The 26,355-nt window shown below is 35.8% G+C and overlaps 1 protein-coding gene across 5 annotated transcripts in view; it reads right to left on the bottom strand.

Moving 5' to 3' along the window:
• Positions 1 to 26,355, bottom strand: part of CCDC171 (coiled-coil domain containing 171) — a 272,305-nt gene that overhangs the window by 170,354 nt on the left and 75,596 nt on the right. For 3 of the 5 annotated variants that reach the window (XM_074330354.2, XM_019739198.3, XM_074330355.2), the window contains 6 exons: positions 22,769 to 22,871; positions 9,625 to 9,731; positions 7,814 to 7,903; positions 6,619 to 6,819; positions 3,575 to 3,742; positions 1,861 to 2,049 (listed from right to left, as the gene is read on the bottom strand). In XM_074330354.2, the coding sequence (XP_074186455.2) occupies positions 1,861 to 2,049; positions 3,575 to 3,742; positions 6,619 to 6,819; positions 7,814 to 7,903; positions 9,625 to 9,731; positions 22,769 to 22,871 (858 nt within the window). The remainder of the gene's footprint in view (positions 1 to 1,860; positions 2,050 to 3,574; positions 3,743 to 6,618; positions 6,820 to 7,813; positions 7,904 to 9,624; positions 9,732 to 22,768; positions 22,872 to 26,355) is intronic. The other 2 variants (XM_088792782.1, XM_074330356.2) reach the window with 2 other exon arrangements.

Here is a 26,355-nt window from a genome sequence, read left to right as displayed (position 1 = left end):
ATGTCAACAAAACACTTGTACAACCTCTGTGACAATTTTATTTACAATAGCCAAAAACTGGAAAAAAAACAAATATCCATCGATTCACAATCTAATATCTATCAATTCACAATCTATCAAATTGTGGTATAATTATAAAATGGAATACTACTCGGCCATAAAAAAAGAATTAACTACTGATATATCCAACAACATGAATGAATATGAAAAATATTAAGTGAAATAAGTCAACCACCAAAGACATACACCGAATGATTACATTGAGAGGAAATTCAAGAACAGGTGAACGTAATCTATGATAATAGGCATCAACACAATGGTTGTCTATGGAGAGTGGAAACAGACTGGAGGTGGGCATGAGAACTTTCTAGTGTAATAAAAATGTTTTAAGTCTTAAGTGGGATGATAGTTACATGGCTGTTTGCATTGACCAAAACATCAAAGTGTACATGTAAGAGTTGTTCACTATATGTCAATGTTACTGCTAAAAAATATAAAATAAATAGTTTAGGTCTTTTACTTCAGTAGTAGATAATGCAGAGCAAATCACGAGGCACCCTAATACAGAGAACAAACGGCTACTCTAAGGGAGTCTATTAATTCATTCAAATTCATAGAGAAAGGCCTAAGTGCACATAGGGCCCTTATGCTTAGGAAAACAAAATGGTCCTATTTTAAGCAATCCAAACTGTTTATTGGCAAACAAAAACAAACAGACAACAACAAAACATATATATATATATATATATATATATATATGTGTGTGTGTGTGTGTATATATATATATATATATATATATATATTTGTATGTATGTGTGTGTGTGTATATATATATATATATATATATATATATATATATATGTTATTGTTTTTAATTATACTTGCCAGTATACACACGAGTGGACCAAACAAGAGGTTAAATGCTGAATCAAACATGGGAAGAACATCCAACCTTCTGGTTCCTAAGCATCCTATCTTGAGCACAAGTGACCTATTATTAAATTTAATATGAAAAAAGTATATACTACCATTGTGTTATTCCTGATTGGGCAACAATATAAATTATACTGACAATTTGTGTAGGGAAAAATACGGTTATGTTAACTACCCATAACTTCTGTTCCCAATCAAATCCAGCATAGAAGGCATGACATATCTCACAGTCAATTATTTTGATACTGGGTCTAAAACTATAACTCTAGTTCTTATACAATGTTAGGAGCTATAGGAAATTTCAACCCCAAATGAATTAAAATGATGGCTTGCATAGGAACCCCTACAAGTAGAATAAACTGGATAAAAGGGTACCTACCTAAAAACTGGTAATATTTTGCCAAACCTCTTAACCTTCTATTTTAAAAAGAAATACACAGACAATAGTTTAGTGGTTATCAGAGGGGAAGGGGGAGGGAGATGGCAGATGAGGGTAAAGGGGATCCAATATATGGTGATGGAAAGAGAACTGACTCTGGGTGGTAAACATACAATGTGATATATAGATGATGTATTACAGAATCGTACACCTTAAATCTATCTAACTTTGCTAACAATTATCACTCCAAAAACTTTAATTAAAAAAAAGAAATACAATTTTAGCATTTAACTGATCAATGCATCCTGAGATATATTAACCAGAAACCCATCTATTTTCAAACTTCAGTGAAAGACAATCCTTAATACACACACGTACACAACACATATCCATTAACGTGTATGTGTCTGCATATGTATTACTTGTGCCTAACAAGTTCTGTGTAGTCCTCAAGAAGTTTCAAATGGACTTGGCAGTGGAACAGAAAGAAAACACCTGAGGTAAAGATGAGCAGCCATTTTTTAAAGCTCTGTCTGGAAGCAGCATACCTGGGCCCTCTTCTGCACCTCCAGAAGGAGCTCCGAGTACTGCAGCTCCAGTTCCTTCTTTTGTTTGTGCCAGCAGCTCTCTTGGGCTTTGATCTGCTCTGCCACTTTGTTGAAGGTGTCTTCCTGGGTCTGCTGAAGCTCTCTCATCGTATCAGACTTGTTTTTACAGATGTACTCTAGATGACATATCTAAATGGAAAAAATGCAACAGAGAATGAGATATCCTGAAAAACCATTTCCTTATATCACATCTTCCAAAAACATCCAAAATTTTCTAGTATATTTTATTCCTTAAGATCATAAACATTTTAAATTAAAATAAAAATAGAGAAATTATGAAACAGAGATTAGTAGGGCAAATTATCATATTTTAGCAGAAAATGGTGCCATTTGTATGCTTAGGTGACAAATTTTTTATTCTTCTCTTTCTAATAAAGCTACTCATTCTACAAAAAAAAAAAAAATTAAGAAGAATATTCCTCTAGAACCAAAGCTCAAGCTAGTCAGATAGCTAAAAGAGAAAGAAAGTACTTAAATGAGATTTACAAATCTACGAACATTGTATATATAATAAAATAGAATTTTCCAACCATTTTATTCACATTTAAAACACTGGAAAGAAAATCCTAATCATGTAACAAATATGACAATTCATGATGTCTTGAAACCATAAAAATTTATTAAACTATAATATCATCTCAGAGAACATGGAATCATTTTAATTACCAATAATTTTCAAACCCGTTATACACACATTCACAATCATGAACAACATTTTTGCCTCTCACGATGTATTCTCTCATTTCCTCACTCCTACTTTTCAGTGCCTATCGTTATATGTGCCAATCAGACCAAGGTCAAATGCTCTGCCTCACCCTAAAATTGTGCCAAAATTAAAAACAAAAAGAAAACCTTTGGGAAACAAGTTTTTTATTTTTGTGTTCCTTAAGAGCCAATGTCATTGCAATTAAGATCTGGAAATTAGACCACATAAACATAGTTCTGACCAGTTCAATAAACCCAAGATAAGACTCTTTAATGGTGGCATATGTTAGCCTGCTAAGCTCTTTTAATTTTCTATAACCAAAAGAAGGCTTTTAAATTTTTTTGAAAGACTTAATTCCTAGACTTGTGAATGATAAAGTGACTATAAAATCTTACATTTTCTCCTACAATATATACTTCTTACAATCTAAAGCACTGAATGGGTTGGTAAGATACAGTTTGTTATATTCTAAGAAATGCCATGCATATAATTTAAAATGTGTAAGTGCTTTTAAAGTAACACCTCATTATTTCCTAAGCGCAGAATTTTAAGATCGTGTTTTTGAATAAGTGTATCTTGTTTCTATTTCATGCTAACATAAAGAGTTGGTTTATTAATGTAAATGACTAAGTTCTTTGAATTGCTTCATCAGTAAGATTAATTTATTTTCTTTTAATTAGGTCCCTGTGGCTAATACTGGCTAGTAGTATTAGCATGTCCTGCACAGAAAGTGGAGCTTAGAGACTTCATAGAGACTTCAGTCACATTTACATGCCCACAGCAATGGCATCAAACTGAGTTGTAGACAAGCCATAATTAATGGTATTGAATTATTAACATCCAAATTCTTTTTGAAATAAGATGAATGTCAGCCCCTCTTAATGATACTGTGATGTGGACAAATGTCACTGAATTTAATGGAGGTATCTGGTGCCTGAGGACAGTTACCTTCTCATTAGCCCTGTTGAGGTCTGCGATCAGGGCATCAACATTCTCCTGCAAGACTGCACAAAGCTCAGACCAAGAGAATTTATCCAGCATGCCTTCTGGTTGTTTTATGAGCGTACAGCCTGCTACCAAGTGCTGATACAAGGTATGAAGGAAAGTTAGCTTCTCCTATGAGAGGAAAAAAAAGAAAATTAATTCCAGTATACAAACATTCTTAGAAGTAAAACACATAACACACACGGTAAAGAATTTATTTCAAGAACCTAGAAAGGAATTGAAATACTCAGAATGAAAAGTCTCAGAATATTGTCACTTTTTTTTTTTCAATTCAAAACGAAGCATCAGAAAGAAACTGGGAATTGCTTACACTTAGTATTCAAAACTAAAATCTGAAATCTAGAAGCCGAAAGAACGGGGCTCTGACCCCCACTCTGCTACTACTGAGGACGTGATCTGAGTAAGAGCATGTTCAGGCCTCAGCTTCCTCAATTGTAATATGAGGTACCTGAACTAGTTGTTTCTAAGCTCTTCTAACTGCAAGTCAGTATGGTCATTCTACAATTTCATATTTATATTTGCTAAAACAGATGTTATTTTAAGTTTAAAAAAAGAGCATATAAAGAGAAGAGCATTACTCAACTCTGTCAAAGAAAAAGTTAGACCAATATCTGTACTTTACAGGTACACAATTACTCAGCTTTTTTCTCCAGAGATTCCGGTTTACTTACCACTTATAGGAAATCTATCCCAAGCCCCTTAGGCAAAGCAGACAGTGATATGAAAGATATGGAAGATGGGCTCATTTGTTTTACCCACCTATAAGTTCATATAGTGTTTGGCACACAGGGCATTTGTAGGTGTTTAAATATTACAAAGTAACAGGGGAAAAAATGGACATAGATGCCCAAGACATACCTTCAAAACTGTCCAATTAGAAATATGTAAAAGAAAGTTCTTTAAAATTATATTGCCATTGCAATAACTAAACTATCCAGTTTAATGACCTAGAAACACTGTGCTGTAGAATTCAGTAAAAAGCTGATCTCATCTTGAACACACAAAGAGAATTTACTTACTAAATGCCAAATGGCCATCTTTATAAGGTGTTTCATCTTATAAAGCCCCAAATAACGGAACTCAAGACAAGGTAACTGTGAAGCTGCAAAATGAAAATTTTATGTAGATAAAATAAGTTCCTTCAAGATTTAACAGATCAGCAGAAAAAGAAAAATTTTTAAAGGAGAAATTTTAAGAGGGAAAAAATACAAATTCTCAATAGTTTAGTGGTTACCAGAGGGTAAGGGGGGTGGGGGGTGGGAGATGAGGATAAGGGGGATCAAATATATGGTGATGGAAGGAGAACTGACCCTGGGTGGTGAACACACAATGGGATTTATAGATGATGTGTTACAGAATTGTACACCTGAAATCTATGTAATTTTACTAACAATTGTCACCCCAATAAATTTAAAAAATAGAAATTCTAATCTTCTAGATAATAAAAACTAAATGTAGCATAGTTAACATTTTGTAATTAGAAATTGTGGGGAAAGTTTTCTGACATATTTCAAAAGTGTATCTTTAAAAATTCTCCCTCTATGCCACCTTATTTTTTCCAAATATAACAACTGAAAATCCAAAAAATTGAGTATGTAATTAAAATCATAAACAAGTCAGGATATCAGAAGAGTCTTCATAAACATGCTATGCCTTTTTCTTTTTTACGCAATTAAAAACGTCTTTTGCATTTTCAACTGGGCTGAGATGTTTAAAAATCTGTTTAAATATAACTAACCAAATGTACTATTCAGGCACTTAAAACCATCCCCCTGCAACATTTGCCATCGAGTTCATCCTCAAGGATAATTCATTGTGTCGCCATTATGTCCTTTTTGCTTGGGCTGTGACAAACCATGCATGATAATCATCCATTTGGCATGAAAAGAGAGTCTCGAGGTCCAAAATCAATTCACACATGTTGAACCCAACCACAATGCTGTAGACATGCTGACTTTACAATATAGTCAGGCTTCCAGTTTCCTTTACTTTAATCATTATCTGATGTGTAGAACAATTCCAGCCCCTTCATGTGGACACAATTTAAATCCCAGACTATAAGAAGAGGGGAAAGAATGTTTCCTTTTTTCTCTCTTGGCACTCATGTTCATATTTGTTGGAGTAATGAACTCAATATGCAGGACAACTCAGATAAACCAGTTCTATACTAGCTAGACTAGCTCTATATCCCATGGGTAAAAGAAAATACAAGATAACAATTCCATTCACACAGGCTCATACAGAATATGAAAGTTTTGTCATCATATTTTAAGAAGTCACTAATAAATAAAAATGGACAGGCAACTCTCTAGGGCATCCAAATAAAGTTATAATTTTGTGGGATTTGTATTTTTCTAAATTTTTATCTGAAGAGTGAGGAGATTGTCTAATATTAAAGTAAATATTATTCCTGTTTTGAAAATAATGAAACTCAGATGTGGAGAGACTAAGCTGTGTGGCTTGTCTATTTTCACATAGTTTGTAAACAGAAGTACCAGGATTCAAGTCCAGTTTTTCATCTGATTACAAAAAAAAAACCAAAAAACATTCTTTCTACCATGTCAAGCAACTGAAAACTGAAATAAAAAATAATAGTTATAATAAAAGTTAATCAAGAAATTCACCAAATATAATAATAATAATAATAATAATAACAATAATAATAATAATTTTGTCATTGGCTATCAGGCACACCTTGACAGGACTCAGGAGCATAGCTGCTTGACGGAGGATGTTCTAAATAGAGACAATCAATTGTACATGTGATAGAAGGGTTAATCTGTATTACCTCTCTTACAAAACAGAATGACACAAGAGGAATGGGATGACTGGTTTTACAGCTGGCGTGAATAGTTCAAAACAGTCAGCTCTGAACAACTTTTTTGAATTAAGTCAAACAAGACTAAAAATAGTTACTTGATGTATGTCAATTTACAAAACTGAGATTAGTGGGAGGCTTTTCCTGACATTCTTGTCTCAGGTAATACCTCGGTATCCTTCTGGAAAGCCTGGGAAAGTTTCTGCAGTTCACATTCATATTGGACTGCTCGTGCCTTTTCTTTCTCCCAACAGTGCAGCACATTTTGTAGTTCCACTTTTAAAGTGCTTATGAGAGCCTCTCTATCGGCACACTTAGTGCGTAAATGACTTAACTCTTTACTGACATCAGCCAGTTTGTCCTGAAGGTCCTGTCAGAGACACCAAAAACAGAGGTTGTGTGATGGCTGGTCAGTAAAAGGGTGGGGGATACAAATATAAAACACATCATGAACTTCCAAAGCTTCAACATAAAAGACTCACAAAGCTAAACATTAAGGTATTTTATTAACTATATTTTCTAAGTGTAATATTTTAGTTCAGTAATTAGAAAATTAGCTGTTTTAACATTTAAACGTAAAATGTTAATAAGAGCTTATCCCAAAATGCTCTTTTCTTTCAACCCATTATGAAAAAAATAACTTGGTAACTCAAAAAATTTTAAATAACATGAAAATAAAATTCTAAAAATAAATCTCTTATATCTAATGTAAGAACATTTACTTCTCAATGACATTCCAAATACTAACACAAATCTCAAAGATGTGGCATAAAATGCTGCTGAGCATTTATTCCATAACAAATTCTACTGAAGTATAACCATGACAAACTCAACATGAACCAACACAAAAAAATTCCAACAATACTGAACGCAGACTTGATTCAGTATAACATTGCAAAGATGTAGTCTGTAAAACCAGCACAGAAAATAAAATAAACTGTTGTCCTGGACCTCAGCCAGGTATGGCCTCAGCCCATTACCAGGCATGATGTACTAAAAATAATGGCTCCACCCTAAAAAGATGAAAACTGACTCCAAATACTGATGTGCTTATGTAAAATGTGTTATTATGTATCAACTAGTAGACATTAAATCTTAAATCATTTTTTGAATCTATGGTATTATAATTAAATCTGGGAAATAATTGTTTCCATTAACCAGAACAACGTCTAGTCAAGCTTTTTATTTTTAATGAAAAAACATTTTTGTTACTTTGATCAACAATAAAAGATTAAAATTGTATCTCCACACATACTTAATAAGAAATAGGAAGATGCATTTTTCAGATCTCTACTTAAAAAGTTTCCCTAAATAATTGTTTGTTTCTTAATACAAAAGGAAAAAGTTATTTTAAATCATAATACCTTTATACTTTTAGTGTGAAATTCTATCTTCTGTTTGGTAGAATCAAGCTCATTAGATGCCTTTTCCTTAGCATCATTCACATTGTTTAGCTGATAAAAAAAAAATGTAAGTAATTTTATTATATTTTTCAAGGATAGGTAACTTGAAAGCTAATCTTTAAATGTTTTTATGCAATTACTTAATATAAATTTTTTGATAGTAATTAAGAGTCTTAAAAATTTCTTTTGGTTAACTATGTAATTTCTGTCACAAGTTCATATAGGTAAAAAGAAAAAGCACTCAAGCTTAAAATGTCAATGGTGTTATGTCTGGATAAAGCATTTCATTCTTACTGTACACAAATATAACTTTATTCTTAAAATCCTACCGGACCAAAATGCCAGAAGCAGTGGCATCTATAAGAAAAGAAAAAAGGACAGAGCAGAAGACTGTTCTTTCTATACATCATGAGAGTATTCACTGGTCTCTCACTCCATATGACAACTTCAGGGTCGGTCACATGCAGTCCTATTGGGAAGGCTTGTGGCAGGTCATCAGTTGGTCCTGCTCCGCTTGTGATTTATTTTCTTTGACAGTTCATTCTTCTTTCTGTCAGACTGCTCTTTCTGCTTTCTTTGCAGCCACCCCCTTGGTCTCCCCACTGCTGTCTCTGGCACTGGTTCACAACAAAGCGCATTACTAAGCCAAAGCCTGCTGAGTCGACTTTTCAACTGTGCTGAGGATCATGTGACATTCATCCTCCCAAATAACAATTCGCTGTGGGTAATATGTTCCTAGTTACCCTGCAGTTTCCAGACTTAGGCCTCAGAAGAGTTTCATAAAGTACTAACAATACAAGTTGTCTTGTCTCACTGGGAAAGACTTAGCAATATTTGTTCTTTAATTATTTCGGTGGTCACTTTATTTCATGCCTTTTGAACAATTACAGAGGGTATTAAGAAGACTCACTTTTCTTTCTTTGTTCACCTTATTAAACAAAAGTAAAATAAGCCCCTTCTGAAATGTCAAATGTAATGGTTTCATGGCCTTTGTATTATATGAAAAAACAGATAAACAGAAGGATCAACACTAAATTCCACGCTATGTAGTTTGGTTTGGGTTCAAACCATCTGCTTGTTTTGCTAACTAATTGTATTCAATGGAATTACTTCATATTCTCTAATTTGACAAGATGTAACTAAGCAAACTCTTCATTTCTTAAAGCACGAATGCATAAAATATTTTAATACCCAAGAAAATTATCAACTCACATATTAAACAATACAAATGAGATGATAAATAGAAGCATGAGCTTTTTCAATCAGCAAAGTAAGAATTTCCAAGCTGCATCAAGCGGACATTTGTTTTTAAAAACTTCTAACATTTTAAAGAATGAAAACTAACTTATGCCTTTTTTATTCAGACTTCAACAATTTGTAGAAATCTTAACCTAAAATAATGACAAAACCCAAATTTTCACTATCTATTCCAAATTTCATAAAAACACATTAATATTTAAGTATAACACATATTAACTTAAATAACTTGCATAGATTTTGTATTAAATCAAATAAATAAATTTTGAAGTCTAAGAAGTGACAGAGTCTTTATAACTTTGAAAATAGTGTAACTGAAATTATAAAAACATAAGTGAGACACGACTTTAGGCCACACTTAAAAAAACAACAGTGACAGACAATTTATTATTTTTTGTATCTGTGAAGCTGCCAATTCAGTGTTCCCAATTTTTCTGGCCTTTGTAACAAGCAAGGGCTACGTACTGCTGCAGGCCGAAGGCTATATGTGTGGAGCCAAACAGCGCAAGACTTACCTCATTAGATGCATTTTCCAGCTTGTTCTGGTAATCTGTCAAGGTATGCCTCAAAATCTCAAGGACAACAGAGAAGCTGGGAGGTTTATCTTTGTCCTTGTGGATGCCTAGAGAAAAATATAGGATGAAAGTATACCCTGAAAGTCACACGGAGATAAAAGCTAAGCAAATAGTAACAGAGATATTATTACAATTAGATAAAGCTGAAAAGACATTATGAAACACTGAGTAGAATCTTATTCTCCAAAGTACACTACTGTATAGCCAAATATGAACAGTCTTTCTAAACCAGTGGTCAATTTAGTCCCTAATATATCAAGTTCTAACTTATGGCTACTTCGTACCTTACCAAGGCCCACGCTGCAGTCACTAATGACCTCTTTTCTTTTTTTTCCTATCTCCTAGTGGAAGTGTTTGTACACACCTGTTATACAACAATTAAATAATGGTCTATACTAACATTGTCTTGGAGAATTAGATACACTTACTTTGGTCCTGTGTTTCTGATCAGTCAGGACTTTTTGCTTAAATAATAATTTCTGAATCCAAGAGCACATTATTCTCTGTTATGCTTAGAAATATTTTTCAATCCTTAAAATTCTCAAGTTACAATTTGAAATAAATAATGAAAAATTCTATTATCTACATAGGTCCACATCATGTTTCAATTAAAACCCTTAAAACTGATACTCATTGTAAAAATATGAGTATTTCCGTATTATGCCCTCAAACTATTTTAATTTAGTTGGGCCATATGTTAGTTGAGCTAATCAAGGTCACATGGTAAAATGTAGTTCAAAATATTAATCCAAAATAATCAGAAGTTTAGTTTCAAAAGCCATTTTAAATTGATTGCTTATTGCACTACTCTTCATCTGTTAAAAAATAAGTAGCAAATTTAAAAACATTTTTATTTAAAAATATTTTTATTTTCCTATTATAATTTCCCCCCATATTTTACAATCTAAATACTTCAATAGACAAGAAACATATTTTCAACAAAGATAATTTTTTTAAAAGCATTCATAGCGTGTTTTATTATTCATTCATTCATTCAAGTAATTTACTGAATTCCTGCTATGTACCAATCCTAGGCATTAGGTACATGGAAATGAACAAGACTGGTGTAGTCTCTGTCCTCACAGAATTTACTGTCTAAAAAGAGGAGGAGAGAGAGTAATTATATAAAATCACTCATCCATTCTTTAAGTATTCAATTGCTTAAATTTGGAGGGAGGGGAAGAGGGTAGTAACAAAGGAAAGAAAGAAGGAAGAAAGAAAAAAGGGGCAAAAAAATTTTAATGACAGACCAACTGTATTCATCTGAGTGTTGATGACATTTAGTGTTTCAATCTTAGACAAAATTTTGTTAATAAATTTATTGCATTCATCAAGGTATAATTTAAACACTACCTTAAGTATGGGTACACCTCAGGTTTTCTTAAGCAGAAGACTATTTAACTTAAAAAAAGTAATATGGAAACCACACATAGCCCAGGTAGGGGGGAAAAAACACACTGCTCTAAGCCATGATAATGGAGAAGACAGGACTCTTTGTAATGACTATGAGTTGGAAAGACAACTCATTAAAAATTTTATTAAAGGTCTTACCAAATATATTTTTTAAAATTGCTCTCTAGCACATGATAAAAAAACGTAATGTATAATTCCTTTCTTTTGCTACTACACAAGTAGGCCATGAATAAATCATTCAAGGACACTCGGGAAATCTGCTGGCTTTTACAATAAGGGAGAAAACTTCATCTTAGAAATTCGGAAGAATAAAATCATCTTAATATGAGTGTTGAGGGGTAAGGGACAAACGCCCTCTCCTTACTGACTCATGCACATTCTTATATTCTACATATGATAAAGATTAGTTTATTTGCCTGAAAATATTTATACAATAAAGTTCAGGTAAAGTAAAAGTATGTTTTATGTCCAACTCACATCCACTAAAAAGATATACTTACTGGTCCCTTAACATGACAAAATGCTTACAAATAAAAAGAAAGGGTCACTGAGGACCCAGAACCTTATCGACTGATTTAATTTCACCTAATAATATACTAATCATTGTACTATGGCCCAAAAAACAGCCTATTAAAGCTGTCCTATCAGAGAAAAGTCTAAAAACTCACAAAGAACAGCAAAATAAAAAAAAATTCTGAACAGTTGTCATAAATGGTTTTTCAAAGGACAAAGACCAAATGAAGAACAGAATGTGTCAGAACACTATTTCAATAACACTAACTCCAAATCTTCTGTTTGTCCCTCTCCCTACGTGTGTGTCTCTGTACATGGATGCCAGCCTATGCTTTCACATCATTCTGCCTGTTTCAATCTCTCTCACTTTTAAGTACATTTCAACTCTGGGTATACCCTAGCAAATCTTGTCTTTGAATTAATAGCCCACAAGAGGGAGCAGGGCATAAGAAAATGTTCCAAGCCCTCTATTTAAATGTTTCCCTGTAGACAATGTCATATACTAAGTATTTTTACATGACTCAAATAAACCACTATTTTACAAGCTGGTGTTATTACCTCAGTAACCTATAATTCCATAATTAAAAACATTAAGCAGCAATGAATAAGGTAGTCTATCTCCTCCACCTTCTCAACCATTGTTTTATCTACTTCAGTTTCCTGCAAGACCCCGAAAGGGGAGAATTATTAAGAAATAATGCAAAAAGAATATAAAACAAAAGACTGAGTTGTTTGTGGGTTTTTTTTAAGATAGCGGTTATAGAATATGAGTAGTCATGTTCATCCTCAGAACAAACAGGAAAAAAAAATCTTTTTGTCTAATGTTGATTTTTAATTGTGTTGTAAAATACAGAAAATAACATTCAAATGTGTTTTATTTTCACCTGAAAAAATCCAAACATTTAATACACTGATGACTAGGGAAATCCCTTTTTCCATTCTAAAAGCACTACATATAAACATTTTGTGGGCAGTCATACTTTTCAAGCTGAGACTACATTCTATGTATTAACTTGCCTTGTTCACTGAGATTATAAACAAACATCCTCATCATCTTGCAAACATTGGTGCCCACTCTGGAGATTTTAAGGAAAACAGCTCGTAATTTTTCTAACATCTGGAGTGTGTTTATTATGTAAGTGCTGCTCACCCACCCCTTAACTATTTCCCCTGGGATAGTCCAAAAAGCACTTCCTATACCAAGGGTAGAGAAATGTACTGATGAGGGGGGCCTCATCATCCTTGATGAGCTCTGTGTAGCTTGATAAGCTCTGTTTCGCTACAATGGATAATAGTGGGAAATGATACCATCAAACTGCGTTCCTTGAATTTAGTGAGGAGTATGGGATCTTGGGTGACACAGGCCAAGTGGCGGCACTTAACTTCCAGAGACAAAATGGACACAGTCACCACAGGGAAGTAAGTCAAAGCAACAAACAAAATGGTTTTACCCATGGCGATCGCTGTCATGGGCTAACTGATCATGGTGTTCCTAGGACTGAAATAAAGAGGAATTCTACTTAAGTGGTACCTGATTTTGCACAAGTAAAAAATCTCTAGGTCTGATTACTACCATGTTTCCTCGAAAATAATACCTAGCCAGACCACAAGCTCTAATGCATCTTTTGGAGCAATAATTAATATAAGACCCGGTATTATATTATATTATATTATATTATATTATATTATATTATATTATATTATATTATATTATATTAATTTTTGCTCCAAAAGACACATTAGAGCGACAGTCTGGCTAGGTCTTTTTTTTGGAGAAACACGGTAGAAGTAAGACTTAAATCAACATGAAAGAGAATGTTGGCCCTCAACCAATTCTCAGACCTGAACTAGTTCATAGACCAAGTATTCCTTGAATAAAAATGATAGGTCCCTTTTAGGAACCCTACCATACTAGCAAAAGATTATACTGTCAATTTTCCTCCTTGCCTTCCTCAAAGAGACATTCAACCATTTACCATGGGGAAGGGTAGTTAACCACTCTTATCAGGGATACTGGGACACTGGATCTGAACTAACTCCTGGAGACCTAAAATGAAATTGTAATTCACTAGTTAGGGTATGAGATACAGGTCAGGTGATTAACTGAGTTTTGGCTAAAGTCTATCTCCAGTAAGCCCAGTAGGTATCTGAATTTACTCAGTTATTTCCCCAGTTTGGAATGCATAGTTAGAAAAGACAAATGCAGAAACTGGTACAATGTCCATAGTAGCTACCTGACCCACGGAGAGAGGGATTTACAGAGGAAAACCAAGTATTAACAGAAAAAAAGCACTAGAACTTTTACCTACCAAAGTAACTCAAAAGTAATGCCACATTCCTTGAGAAATTGCAGAGATTAGTGCCTCTGCTAAGGACTTGAAAGATAAAGAGGTGGTATTCCAACCACATTAGCATTCAACTCACCTATCTGGCATAATACAGATGGATCTTAGAGAATGACAGTGAATTACTGTAAACATAACCACATGTGACTCCGATTTCAGCTGCAGTTAAAGATGGAGTTTTGTTGTTGGAGCAAATAAGCACATTTCCTGGCAACTGGAAGGAAGCTATTTCTTTTATCCTTTTAGCAAAAACCACCAAAACAGTTTCTTTCAGCTGGCAAGGCCAGCAATATACCTTCACTGCCTTATCTCAGAGCTATATGGACTCTAGACCTCTCATAATCTAGTTTGTAGAAATCCTGATCAATTCTCCAGAAGACATCACTGTTTCACTTAGTCCTCTACCAAGGTATCACTCTGACTGCTTGAATTCAAGCAGATCAAGTTTGCAGGTCCTTATAGGTGAATCATAGTGTAAAATTTTAGGATTTTTGAATAAAGCAAGTCATTCTCTAGAGATAACTATTCTCCTCTTGAAAATAAGCTTTAGACTTGATTTACTACTAGTCTTCAGCTAATACTGCATGCAAGGCCACCAACTTACCAGGAGTTGCCCATCATAAAATGGTTATTGTCTGATCCACCAAGCCATAAATTGGGGCATACACTACAGCACCCTATCATCAAGTGAAAGTGATGTATACAAAACTGTGTTCAAGTAACTCCTGAAGGCACAAGTAAGTTGCATGAGTAAACAGTCCAGATTCCCATGGCCCCTGTTCTTGTTACATGCTTCCTCTCTCTCGTCCCACACTCTGGACCCATGGAAAGGCCCCTATGATCAGTTCACTAAAGGGGGAAAATATAGGTTTCATATATAGAGGATTCTGTATGATGTGCTGACACTACTTGAAAGCAGACAGTTGCAGCACTACAGCCCCACTCAAGGGTGATCCTGAAAGACAGTGGTGAAGTGAAATCCTCCCAGTAGGCAGAACTTCAAGGCATGGATTTGTCATTTTGCCTGAAATGAGAGATAACCAAAGGTACAAATATACACCAATTTATGGGTATTAGTTTTGCTAAATGGTCAGGGAATCAAAAAGAACAGAACTGGAAAATTAGTTAACAAGGTGGTCTGCACAAGAATATATGTGTGGAGAGACCTCTTCAAGTGGTCACTGTGCCCAGATCAATTTCAGTATCTTAATAGTCAGAACAAGTGGATGTCAGCCAGCATCTTTTCCCAGCTACCTTTGTCTTTACCACCTTTGTTGTCCTTATAACAAAGGAGTCATGGCAGCAAGAATGGAAAGTACATGGGCTCAGCAACATAGACTTCCACTCACCAAGACTGACAGGGTTACAATCCCAGCTGAATGGCACTATTCTCTGGGGGCACCAGCCAGCCACCTGGTGGCAAGTTGATTATACTATGTCACTTCCATCATGGAATGAGCAATGTTTTATCCTTACTAAGGTAGATATTACTCTGGATATACATTTTCCTCCCCCAACCATAATATTTCTGCTGAAATCATCTTCCATGAATTTACAAAATACCTTATTCAGCATTACACTTTCCAAATAGCATTGCTTCTGACCAGGGAACTCACTGGATAGCAAATGAAGTATGGAAATGGGCTCATTTTCATAGAATTCACTGGTCTTCCTATATTTCTCATCTCTTGAAGTAGCTAACATACAGAATAGTAGAATGGCCTTTTAAAGATAGATAGCAACACTTTGTGGGACACGGATAATAAATACCTTCCAGGATACAGTACGTGCTCTGAGTCAGCAATCAATATATGGTGTGTTTCTCCAACAGCCAGGATTCACAGATCCTAGAATCAAATGTTGGAAAAGGGAGTGGCTCATCTCACTGCTCTACCTAATGACCCACTAGTGAAATGTCTGTTTCTCATCTCAGAAACTTTGGGCTCTATTGGTCTAGATCTTAATTCCCAAAGAAGAAATGCTTCCACCATAGGACACAGCTACAGTCCCATTAAAATGGAAGCTGAGAACATCACCTGGTTATTTCTGGGCTCCTCATGCCAGGAAACTAAAAACCAAAGAAGGCTCTTCTGTACCAGGACAATTGGTCTTGATTAGCAAGGGAAAATTGGTTGTAAGAAACAGTATGTCTAGAATGCAGGACATCCCGCAGAGCACCTATCAGTACACTCATGTTCTGTGATAAAAGTTAATAGACTAGCAATACCACTTCTGGGTACATACCCAAAAAAATTGAAAGCAGGGTCTTGAAGAGATATTTGTACATCCATGTTCCTAGCAGCACTATTCACAACAGCCAAGAGGTGGACGCAACCCAAAAGTCCATCAATGGATGAACGGATAAACAAAATGTGAAATACACATACAATGGAATATTACTCAGCCTTAATAAAGAAGAAATTCCTGTCACAATCTATAACATGGAGGAATCAAGAGGACATTATGCTAAGTGAAATAAGCCAAACACAAAAAGACAAATACTGTATGAGTCCACTACATGATAGATTCCACTATCTGAAGCAGTCAAATTCATAGAAACAGAAAGTAGAATGGTCGCTAACGGAGGCTGGCAGGAGAGAGAAAAGGGGATGTGATGTTTAATAACTTGACTGGGCCATGGGCCCAGATTTTTAGTGAAACATTATTTCTGGGTGTGTCTACAAGGACGTTTCAGGATGAGATGGAGTAAACTGAGTAAAGATGATTGCCCCCTCTAACATGCATGGGCCTCATCCAATTCACTGAAGGCCTGAATAGAATAAAAGGCTAAGAAAGAATTATTTCTCTCTGACTGTTGTCAAGCTGGACATCAGTCTTCTCCTGCCTTTGGACTCAGACTCAGACTGAAACTCAAAGCATCAGCTCTCTTGGTTCTCAGGCCTTCAAAGTCAGGCTGGATCGAAACCACCAGCTCTCCTGGCTTTCCATTGGCCACCTGCAGATCTTGGATTTCTCAGCCACCATAATCATGTGATTAATCAGTGATCCCACTGGAGAATGTTTAGTATGCCAAGTGAAGTCACTCCCTTGGATTTCACAGACTGAAACTATGAGCATGATGAAGTAGGAAGTTTGGTTTGTAAACCTCAGTGCATTGGGGGCAGGGAGGTAAGAGAGAAGTTGGCAAATGATACCAGAGGAGACCTGTGTGCTTCACCCTCAGCTTCTCAGTAATTCATTAATCTCTAGCTAAAACGTCCCAGCCATGAGGTTCATAAGAACAACTAAAATTCTCAAGAAGACACTAGATCTAGGCAATAATCCTTTATTAAAGGAGGAGAAAGAAGAGGAAAAGTCCACTCTTTTGTCCCAATTTTCCTAACAGCAGTCCCTGAGATTGCCCAATTTCTGGGTGATAAACACACGACTAAAGGCATCAAATGCTGTTACTATTATTTCCTAGGGTCCTTGAGCCTTTCCAGTAGAAAGAAAAAGAATACCTCTGGAATATTACAAATGACTTCCTCCAGGAAAGAAAGGATGAAGAAGGTTGAAGGGCTCTGTCTCAGTCAACACAAAAATCAACACCATGCTGCCAGTTGGCTCAATTGGTTAAAGCGCAGTGCTCGTAACACCAAGGTTGCCAGTTCAATTCCCACATGGGCCAGTGAGCTGTGCCCTCCACAACTATGTAGATTGAAAACTACTTGACTTGGAGCTGAGCTCTACCCTCCACAACTAGACTGAAGGACAACGACTTAATTTGGGGCTGATGGGTCCTGGAAAAACACACTGTTCCCCAATATTCCCCAATAAAATAAATAAAAATCAACCACCCTGAGGAGAATCCAAGATTGAGCCACAGGAAAAAGTTCCTTTCATGAACCTAATGAAGGAAAAGTCACATTGTATATGTCTGCTAGCATCCTCAGGTAGAAGTGAAACTGTATTAGAAGAAACATTTGAGGCAGAAAGACTACATGGGTTCAAAGTGGGAAAAGATTTCTCCCCATGCACACCCTACTATAAGAATTTCCGCCAAAAAAGAAATGAGATAGGCGTGCTTTGAAGCAGCTGAAGTATTTCAATTTCAGTGGAAAGTAGAAATAGGAAATAATGTCCCTGATCAAGTAAATTGAGGCTATCTTGTCTAATGATAGTAGGCAAGCAATGACTCATGTAAGATTGTTCTTCTTTTCCACTGAAGGCTAACCTGGTGAGCCCTTATGGATTGCTACCCAAAGGGCGACTATACTTTGGAAAGTGACTCCATGACTACCCTTTATCACCTAAAAAATTTAAACATAAATGTAATGTAGACCTTCAACCTGATTATTAACTCATTCATGCTTTTATTTATTCATATTTAACAAATATTTATTGAGTGCCTGCTTTGTGCCAAGTATTGTTTTAGCTTAAAATACATTAGTAAATAAAAGAGACAAAGATGCTTGCCCTCCTCTATAAAAATTAACCTATGATAGTTAATTTTATCTATCAACTTAACTGGGCTAAGGCATGCCAATATAACTGGTAAAACATGTTTTTTGGGTTTGTCTGTGAGGGTATTTTGGAAGAGATGAGCATTTGAATCAGCAGACTGAGTAAAGAAGATTTGTCCTCATCAACGTGAGTGGGCACTATCCAGTCCATTGCTCCCCCAACAGCCCAGCCCCAATAGAACAAAAACATAGAAGAAGAGCAAATTCTCTTTCTGTGTGAGCTGGGACTTCCATCTTCTACCCTTGGACATCAGAGCTCCTGGATCTTGGGCATTCAGACTCCATGACTTACACCAGCAACCCACGGGTTCTCAGGACTTTGGACTCAGATTGAATTATACTCCCAGCTTCCCTGGTTCTTCAGCTTGCAGAGGACATATCATGGATTTCTCAGTCTCCACAACTGTGTGGGATAATTCCTGTAACAAATCTTTTCTTGTATATGTGTATGTATGTATTTATGTATTCTCTCTCTCTCTCTCTCTCTCTCTCTCTCTCTCTCTCTCTCTCTCTCTCTCTCTCTCTCTCTTTGGTCTGTTTCTCTGAAGAACCCTGACAATACAGACATAATAATAAATGCACCGTACAGTGAGTTAGACCATAGTAAGTGCTATGGGGGAAAAGGAGAGCAGAAAAGAGAGAGAAGTAGTGAGGCAAGTGGCATGGGAATGGGTAGTGGGCAAGCCTCATGGATAAGGTGAGATTTGAGAAAGATGACAAAGAGAGCTATGCAGATAGATCAAGGTGAAGAACTTTCCAGGTAGAAGGAATGGCCAGCATAAAGGCCACCAAAGCAAGAGCACCTTGGTGTGTTGAAGAAACAGTGGGCCACAGTGGCCTAACAGAGGGAGGGAGACGAGAATAGTAGGAGGTGAGGTCCAAGGAGTATAATGATGGGAAGATCTTACAGAGTCTTGCACACCAATGCGCACGCTTTGGCTTCTACTCCTAGTGAAATGCAGAGCCCAGCAAGGTTTAGAGAAAAGGAAGACATGCTCTGATTTGGGTTTTGAAATGATGATTCTGGGGGCTACAGATAAAACAGATTAGAGGGGAGCAAGGTGGAAGCAGAGAGACCAGTTAGCAAGGAGGTGCTGAAAGCATTAGGAAAAAAGATATAAACTGTCACATTCATTACTGGTGAGGAGATCAAGTTAAATCCTCTACGTAAATAAATTGCTTAATGTCTTAGACTAACTGAATCTTTGCCTTGTCTACTGGCTACAAGAAGATAAGCTGATGGGTTACTCTTGCTTCAGAAAGGTTTCTTAATGCAGAAGACCACGAAAGCTGAAGAGGACGGGGAACAGAACACCTGGCAACTACTGTCAATTCTGGACTAAAACTCATTCAGGAAAATAATGTCCTACATTCCATTTTTAAAAAACAAGTCAAAAAACAAACAAACAATTTTGTAACCATCCCCCTAATTTTCTACCACGGATTAGTTTTTCTGAAATGGCAGGTAAGAGGGAAAGACTATATACTAAACTGAAAAAAGTTAGAAGAGGTAATAAAAGGGAGTAAAGCACTATTTCCTTCTTGCCATAATGGCAAAAAAGAGGATCTCTCTGGAAAATCCTTCCCAAAATAACTGAATTAACTTTGTAACAAATTCTAAGGCTGAGCTATCATCACACAGTAAGAATATGTCTTTTAGTAAGAATATAGGCTTTTTCATATATATATATATACAGAGAGAGAGCGACAGAGAGAGACAGAGAGAGATAAATGTTTATATATATCGTACACATATGCACATGTACACACACACACACACACACACACACACACACACACCCTTGAATTAACCTAGGATAAATTTTTAAATTACTCCATTTGGGAGGAACAAAATATTTGGTCATCTTTGTGTAGCTGAAGCCGAGCCTAATGCAGTAGGCAAACTTAATTGTCCGGGTTCCATAAAATATTGAGCAATAAACTTTATTATTTCCCTCTTGATGAAGTGAAAATAAACCCAACCTGAGCTGGTGTAAGCAGAAAAGAAGTCCGTTAGAGTTACATGGGGCCATTTCATGGAGTCAAGAGCAAGAATGAAATGAGGTCCCAAGCAGGTATGTGAATGAGGGTTATCCACAGGAAGAGAGATGGCACACTCAGAAGAGTTCATCAGAAGAGAATTTAATGAAGAGACTATTTACAGAAATGTGGACAGGTTAAGAGAATAAATAAAATATGATGAGGCATCAAGAACTAGCACGAGTAGAAAATCAATACCATGTCTCAGTCTAAAGGGTCAAATGGAGGGAATGTTGTCACCATAATCCAATACAATCCACAGCTGTGGACGAGGACCCGCCTGACAGGAGCTGTGGCTACTGAAAAATGAAGCCACTGCCAGGAGGAATGCACTGGACCAGAGGGCGCAGGGGAAATAACACCCTGACTTTCTTTTCTTTCCTTTTTGCCTCTTAATCTGCTCTCCCAGATTCCTCTTTACCCACTGTCCAAATCCAACCAGAAGCCAGAGGACAAAAGAGCCCAGATCATGCAGTTGATAGAGGTCAAACTTGACAAGGAAAAACAGACCAGAAAAGAATGATTCTTGGCAGGTAAATGCATGAATAACCAGCTCAATATGGAAACAAAGACCAGTCTATTAACATCACAAAAATCACGAATTCAGCACACAGTCCTTTTTCCAGGAACGCTTTCTCTGTAATATATACAGTACACATATACAGAGGGTGCCAAAAAAATGTATACACATTTTAAGAAAGGAAAAACTATATTAAAATTGTAATACTCAATGTATACCAATAACAAAAGATGAATACAAGTCATGTGTATACATTTTTTGGCACCCCCAGTATATGGCAAACTAGGAAGTTAAAAAACAATGGTTACTAGAAGAATAAAATTAAAACTTTACCAGAAGACAATTCTTTTTCTGTAGCCTTAGTAATAGCTTGTGAGTTGCTTTGTTATCAAAAATCATTTTAAAACTCAAGAGACATGACCTCATTATTCTTAGTTTTTCTAATTCAACTCTGAAAAAATATTTTAAATAACACTGAGGCATAAAATATGATATTATAATAATTTAATAATTTTTTAAAATCCTAACACCATTTAACAAGGTACAACTCAGTAATAGAACAGTACCATTGCAAAAGAAAATTTTATCCTCCAAAGCTTTATCAAATGTATTTGAAAACTTGATATCCACATTTTATGTCACTTTTTCTATACCTTGATTTTTTTCCACAGTAACAAACCATGAAACACCAATTTTTTGGAAAAAGTTTAAATAAAAACAAAGAAAGTTACACATTAATTTCATTAAATTACTGCTAAAACATATGAAGGAGAAAAGATCCAAAAACTAGGTAATAGCAAAGCACACTAAATTTCTAATAGTCACCAATAGAAATCTGCAGGTCCATCAGGAAAAATGGACCTTGATTATATTCTTCTGCTTTTTCTAGGACAATAAACTTTCTTGAACTTGAGAGTTTCCTAAAGAACTCATTTGCCAAATATCTGTTTGATTATTTTATAATACAGAGTCCTGGGGCTCAATTTTAAAGTGGATGGAATTTAATTTTACATGCTTTTTAAAGAATATAATTGAGTTAGAGAATAACAAATTATTCAAGGCTGACAGTATGGCAAAAGAAAACTGAAGTAGAAAAGTAAAAGTATTTCCGTCAAAGCTACCGCAGCACACACATGGCATAAGCACAAAACATTAAGGAAGCAAAAATCATAGACAGTATTCATGGCCAACTAATGCTTTTGCTAGTTCCCAAAATTTAACTACCTAATATACAATTGTTGTAGATCTTTATCATATTAAGTGTGCTAATACTAAAACCAAAACATTTTACCTAAGCATTTTTATCTGGAAAGAATATATAACGGGAACGAGGAATGAAGAAGAAAGCCAGCTTAGAAAGCAACAGTGTAGAATATGCAATGTTACAGCCTGTGTCCTACATAACCTTTTGAATGCATGACCTTTAAGTTGCTGAAGGTTGCCTCAGAATTTGGCTCAGTTTGATCGAAACATCTGCTCCCCTTGCAGGTATACTGTAAGGACTTTTTTCTCAGTTGGATTCAGAACACAGCAAGTGAGCCCTTGTCTGTCCAATCATACAGACCCCGACACTTGTAAATCAAGTTCTGGGAGGACAACAGCAGGTCCACATTCCATCACCTTTTCTCAGCTAGCTAGGCCAACTGACTGCTGTGCGGACTGCTCTTATCATGTCATCAAATCAAAACATGTTGAGATGAGGGACTACAAGAGGCATCTGCAGAATTCCCAAAATGTAGTGACTTTGGAACACTGACAGATGCATCTGTCATTTTATACCTTCAACTAACCTGATGTCCACTGGCCCGACACAGTAAAGCTGTCCAAGATCGATTCCAATTCTTTCATGTTATTTTCACATGTCTCTACGAGAAAGGCCTGGTGCTTCTTTGCCTTTTACATAAGGAGAAAATGACACATAATAAGGTCACACATAAGAGCTGCAGACGTTTTGTGTGAACATATATAGCACACATAAGTATAAACGAGCTAGTAATTACTCCATTCAAGTCTATTATTAATAAAGCTCTTTCTGTCTTAATCATACCTTTTACTTGGCTTAACGTAACATTGTATAAGGTCTCAATAACAATTTACCCAGGCCTTAGCGCCTGACACTATTCTAAGTACTTTATACACAATGATTCTTTTTTTTCTCACAACAACCCTATAAGGGAAGGGCAATTATTATCCCTATTTTACAGATATGAAAACTGAGACACAGAGGAATTGCAGAACACTGCAAAAGATCATGCTGGCAGTCATGTGGCAAATTGCCAGATGGTGGTCTAAAGTGACTGCAGTAAGTCCCATTAGAAGAAGGACACACCGCAGCCTACTCAAGAGGTGACGGTAGCTTAGGCCAGGGTCTTAGCAGTGAAAAAGGGGTGGAGGCTACATACTCTGGAAAGATACTTAGTCAGAGGTGGGATGGACAGACTTGGTAACCTTGTATTGGGTTAGGTGATGTTGACTGGATTAGACTGGACTGGACTGGACACAGCTGGGGTAGTGCTCAGATAAAAGGAGGAGTCTAGCCCAAAGTTTCAGGCTAGAAGAACGGGGCCAATTTCCATAGTTGAGTGAGAACAATGGAGGTGGAACACGTCTTATTTTGGCTGTTTTTGTTGTTTGTTTACTGTTTGTTTTTGGCAGGAAGCAGGAGTCATGAATTCTATTTTGATCATATTGCATTGGAGATACATTTGATACTCCCAGCACCAGCACAATGCCTGGCAAATAACAGGCCCTAAATAAATATATTTAAACTAATAACGAACAAGTAGAAAAATGTGGGAGGCATCTGGACATAATGATGGAAATCTCAGAAGAAAGATCCAAGCATAGGTCAAGATAGGAATCATCTATAGAGATCACCTAAAGAAATGAGAGCCTAAAATAAATAAATAAATAAATAAATAAATAAATAAATAAAATAAAATAAAAAAATTTTAAAATTAAAAAAGAGAGCCTAGGACAAAGCCTTAAGAAACTCCAGAATTTAACAAAAAGAAAAAGCCAGCAAAGATTTTTAAAAAGGAAAATAATAATAATAATAATAGTATAGTGCCATGAAAATCAAGATAAGAGAACATTTCAAAGACAGAGTTGTCAGTTACGTGCAATGTCGTGGAACAGTCAAGCAAAATGGACACTAAAAAGTGTTCACTGTGCATGAAAGTCACTGGTGACCTTGATGGAATCTGTTATACCCCAGACTGGAACAGGTTGAAGAGAAGTAACCCTGACTTTTTTCTGTCTTAACTGAGTAAGAGAAATGTCATGGAAACAGGAGGCTGAGACAGCACTAAGCAGAGATAAAGGACAGTAGTAGGAAAGGAATGTAGGTTGGAAAAGAGGTTTTTTGTTGTTTAGTTTAATACATGAGAAACTTAAGCATGTTTAAAAGCTGATGAAACAGAGGCACTAGTGAAATAGTGCTTATAGATACAGAAGAAATGGGAGAATAGATATTACAGGATAAAATGACATCATCAAAATATGTAAAACTAATAATTCCTTCTTTAGATATCAGTTCAATTATCACTTCACTACCCAAACTATATCAATTGCCTCTATTAGATTCTTTTCAGCACTTATCACACATATGATTCTACATTGATTTGAATAAGTCTTTTATTAATGTCTAGCTCAGAGAATTGTTTTGTTTTGTCTCACCAGTGCATCCCCAGCACTGAGACAATACCAAGTATCTAAAATAAGAGTTAAATAGTTAAATCATAGTACATACTATCAACAGAAGACTGTTAAATCAATCAGGATTCATCCACACAAACTTAAAATAGAAGGAGGAAGCTCTTCTTCACATAGGTACTAATACAGAGCGATCTCTAAGCAATACTGTTGAGTTAAAAACAAGAGGGGGTGGGAAAGGAATGTTCCATTATAAAATAAATGATCAATGGTCTAAATGAAAGTCCTCTGAGTTGATATGCAAAAAGAAACAAACAAAAACAGACTTGAAGTTTTCTGCATTAGCATACCATTAGTAACATGCTTTGTAATGTTGTAATAGTAAACAAGTTAGTATGGGGGGGGGAGAGGGAGGGAGAACAGCATGTTTAATATGCTACCATTCCTGTAAAATGTGTGTGTGTGTGCATGCACATCTGCGCACATGGTGCACATATTTGTAAATGCAGAGACAATCTCTACACAGAATTACAAGAAAGTAGTAACTATGGCTGCCCCAGGGAAGAGAATCCGGGTGGCCAAGGGTTGGGAAAAGAGAGATTTCATTTGTACAACCTTTTGTATCTTTGAAATCTTGTATCATGTGTGTACCTATTATCCATTTTTAAAAATTTAATTAAGATATTTGAGGGAGGGTTGGGGGACAGAGGAGAAGGTGAAGGGATTAGAAAGTACAAATTGGTAATCACAAAATAGTCACAGGAATGTGAAATACAGTATGGGGACTTTAATCAATAATGTCGTAAAGATTATATAGTGTGTCAGATGGATACTGGACTTATCAGGAGGATCACTTCATAGATTGTATAGACGCCTGACCACTGCACTGAACACCTGAAGCTGATGTAGAATAATACTGAATTTCAACTATAATTAAATATATCATATATGTATTATATATATATATATATATATATTCCAATGTTCATTGAAGCATTGTTTACAGTGGCCAAGACATGGAAACAACCAATGTGTCCCTTCAACAGATGATTGGACAACGAAGATGTGGTACATATATACACAATGGAATACTACTCTGCCATAAGAAAAGACGAAATACTGCCATTTGCGACAACATGGATGGATCTTGAGATTATTATGCTAAGTGAAACAGGTCAGAGAGAAAAAGTCAAGAACCACATGACTTCACTGATATGTGGGATATAAAACTGAAAGCAACAAAGGAACAAGACAAAGAAACAAAAACTCATAGACACAGACAATAGTTTAGTGGTTACCAGACAGTAAGGGGGACGGGGGGTGATAGATGAGGGTAAATGGGGTCAAATATATGGTGATAGAAGGAGAACTAACTCTGGTTGGTAAACACACAATGCAGTACATAGATGATGTAGTATAGAATTGTACACTTGAAACCTACCTAGTTTTGTTGACCATTGTTGCCCCAATAAATTTTAATTAAAAAAAAAATCAGGAATCTAGTAAATAAACTGCATTCTGTGAACTGCTCTAGCAAATTAATTTAACCTGAGCTGGTGGTCGTAGGAACTTCCAATTTATAGCCTGTTGGTCAGAAGCACAGATAACAAACTACCTGGACTTGTGATTGGTATCTAAAGGGGAGCAGGCAGTCTTGTGGGACAGAACTCTTAACCTGTAGAATCTGATGCCATCTCCAAGTAGACAGAGTCAGAATTGAGTT

The sequence above is a fragment of the Rhinolophus sinicus genome, chromosome 16, assembly GCF_057876585.1.
Source record: "Rhinolophus sinicus isolate RSI-liver-muscle chromosome 16, RSI-T2T, whole genome shotgun sequence".
NCBI classification, from domain to species: domain Eukaryota; kingdom Metazoa; phylum Chordata; class Mammalia; order Chiroptera; family Rhinolophidae; genus Rhinolophus; species Rhinolophus sinicus.
Note: the sequence above shows the minus strand (reverse complement) of the source record. Positions and strands in the feature narration are given on the sequence as shown.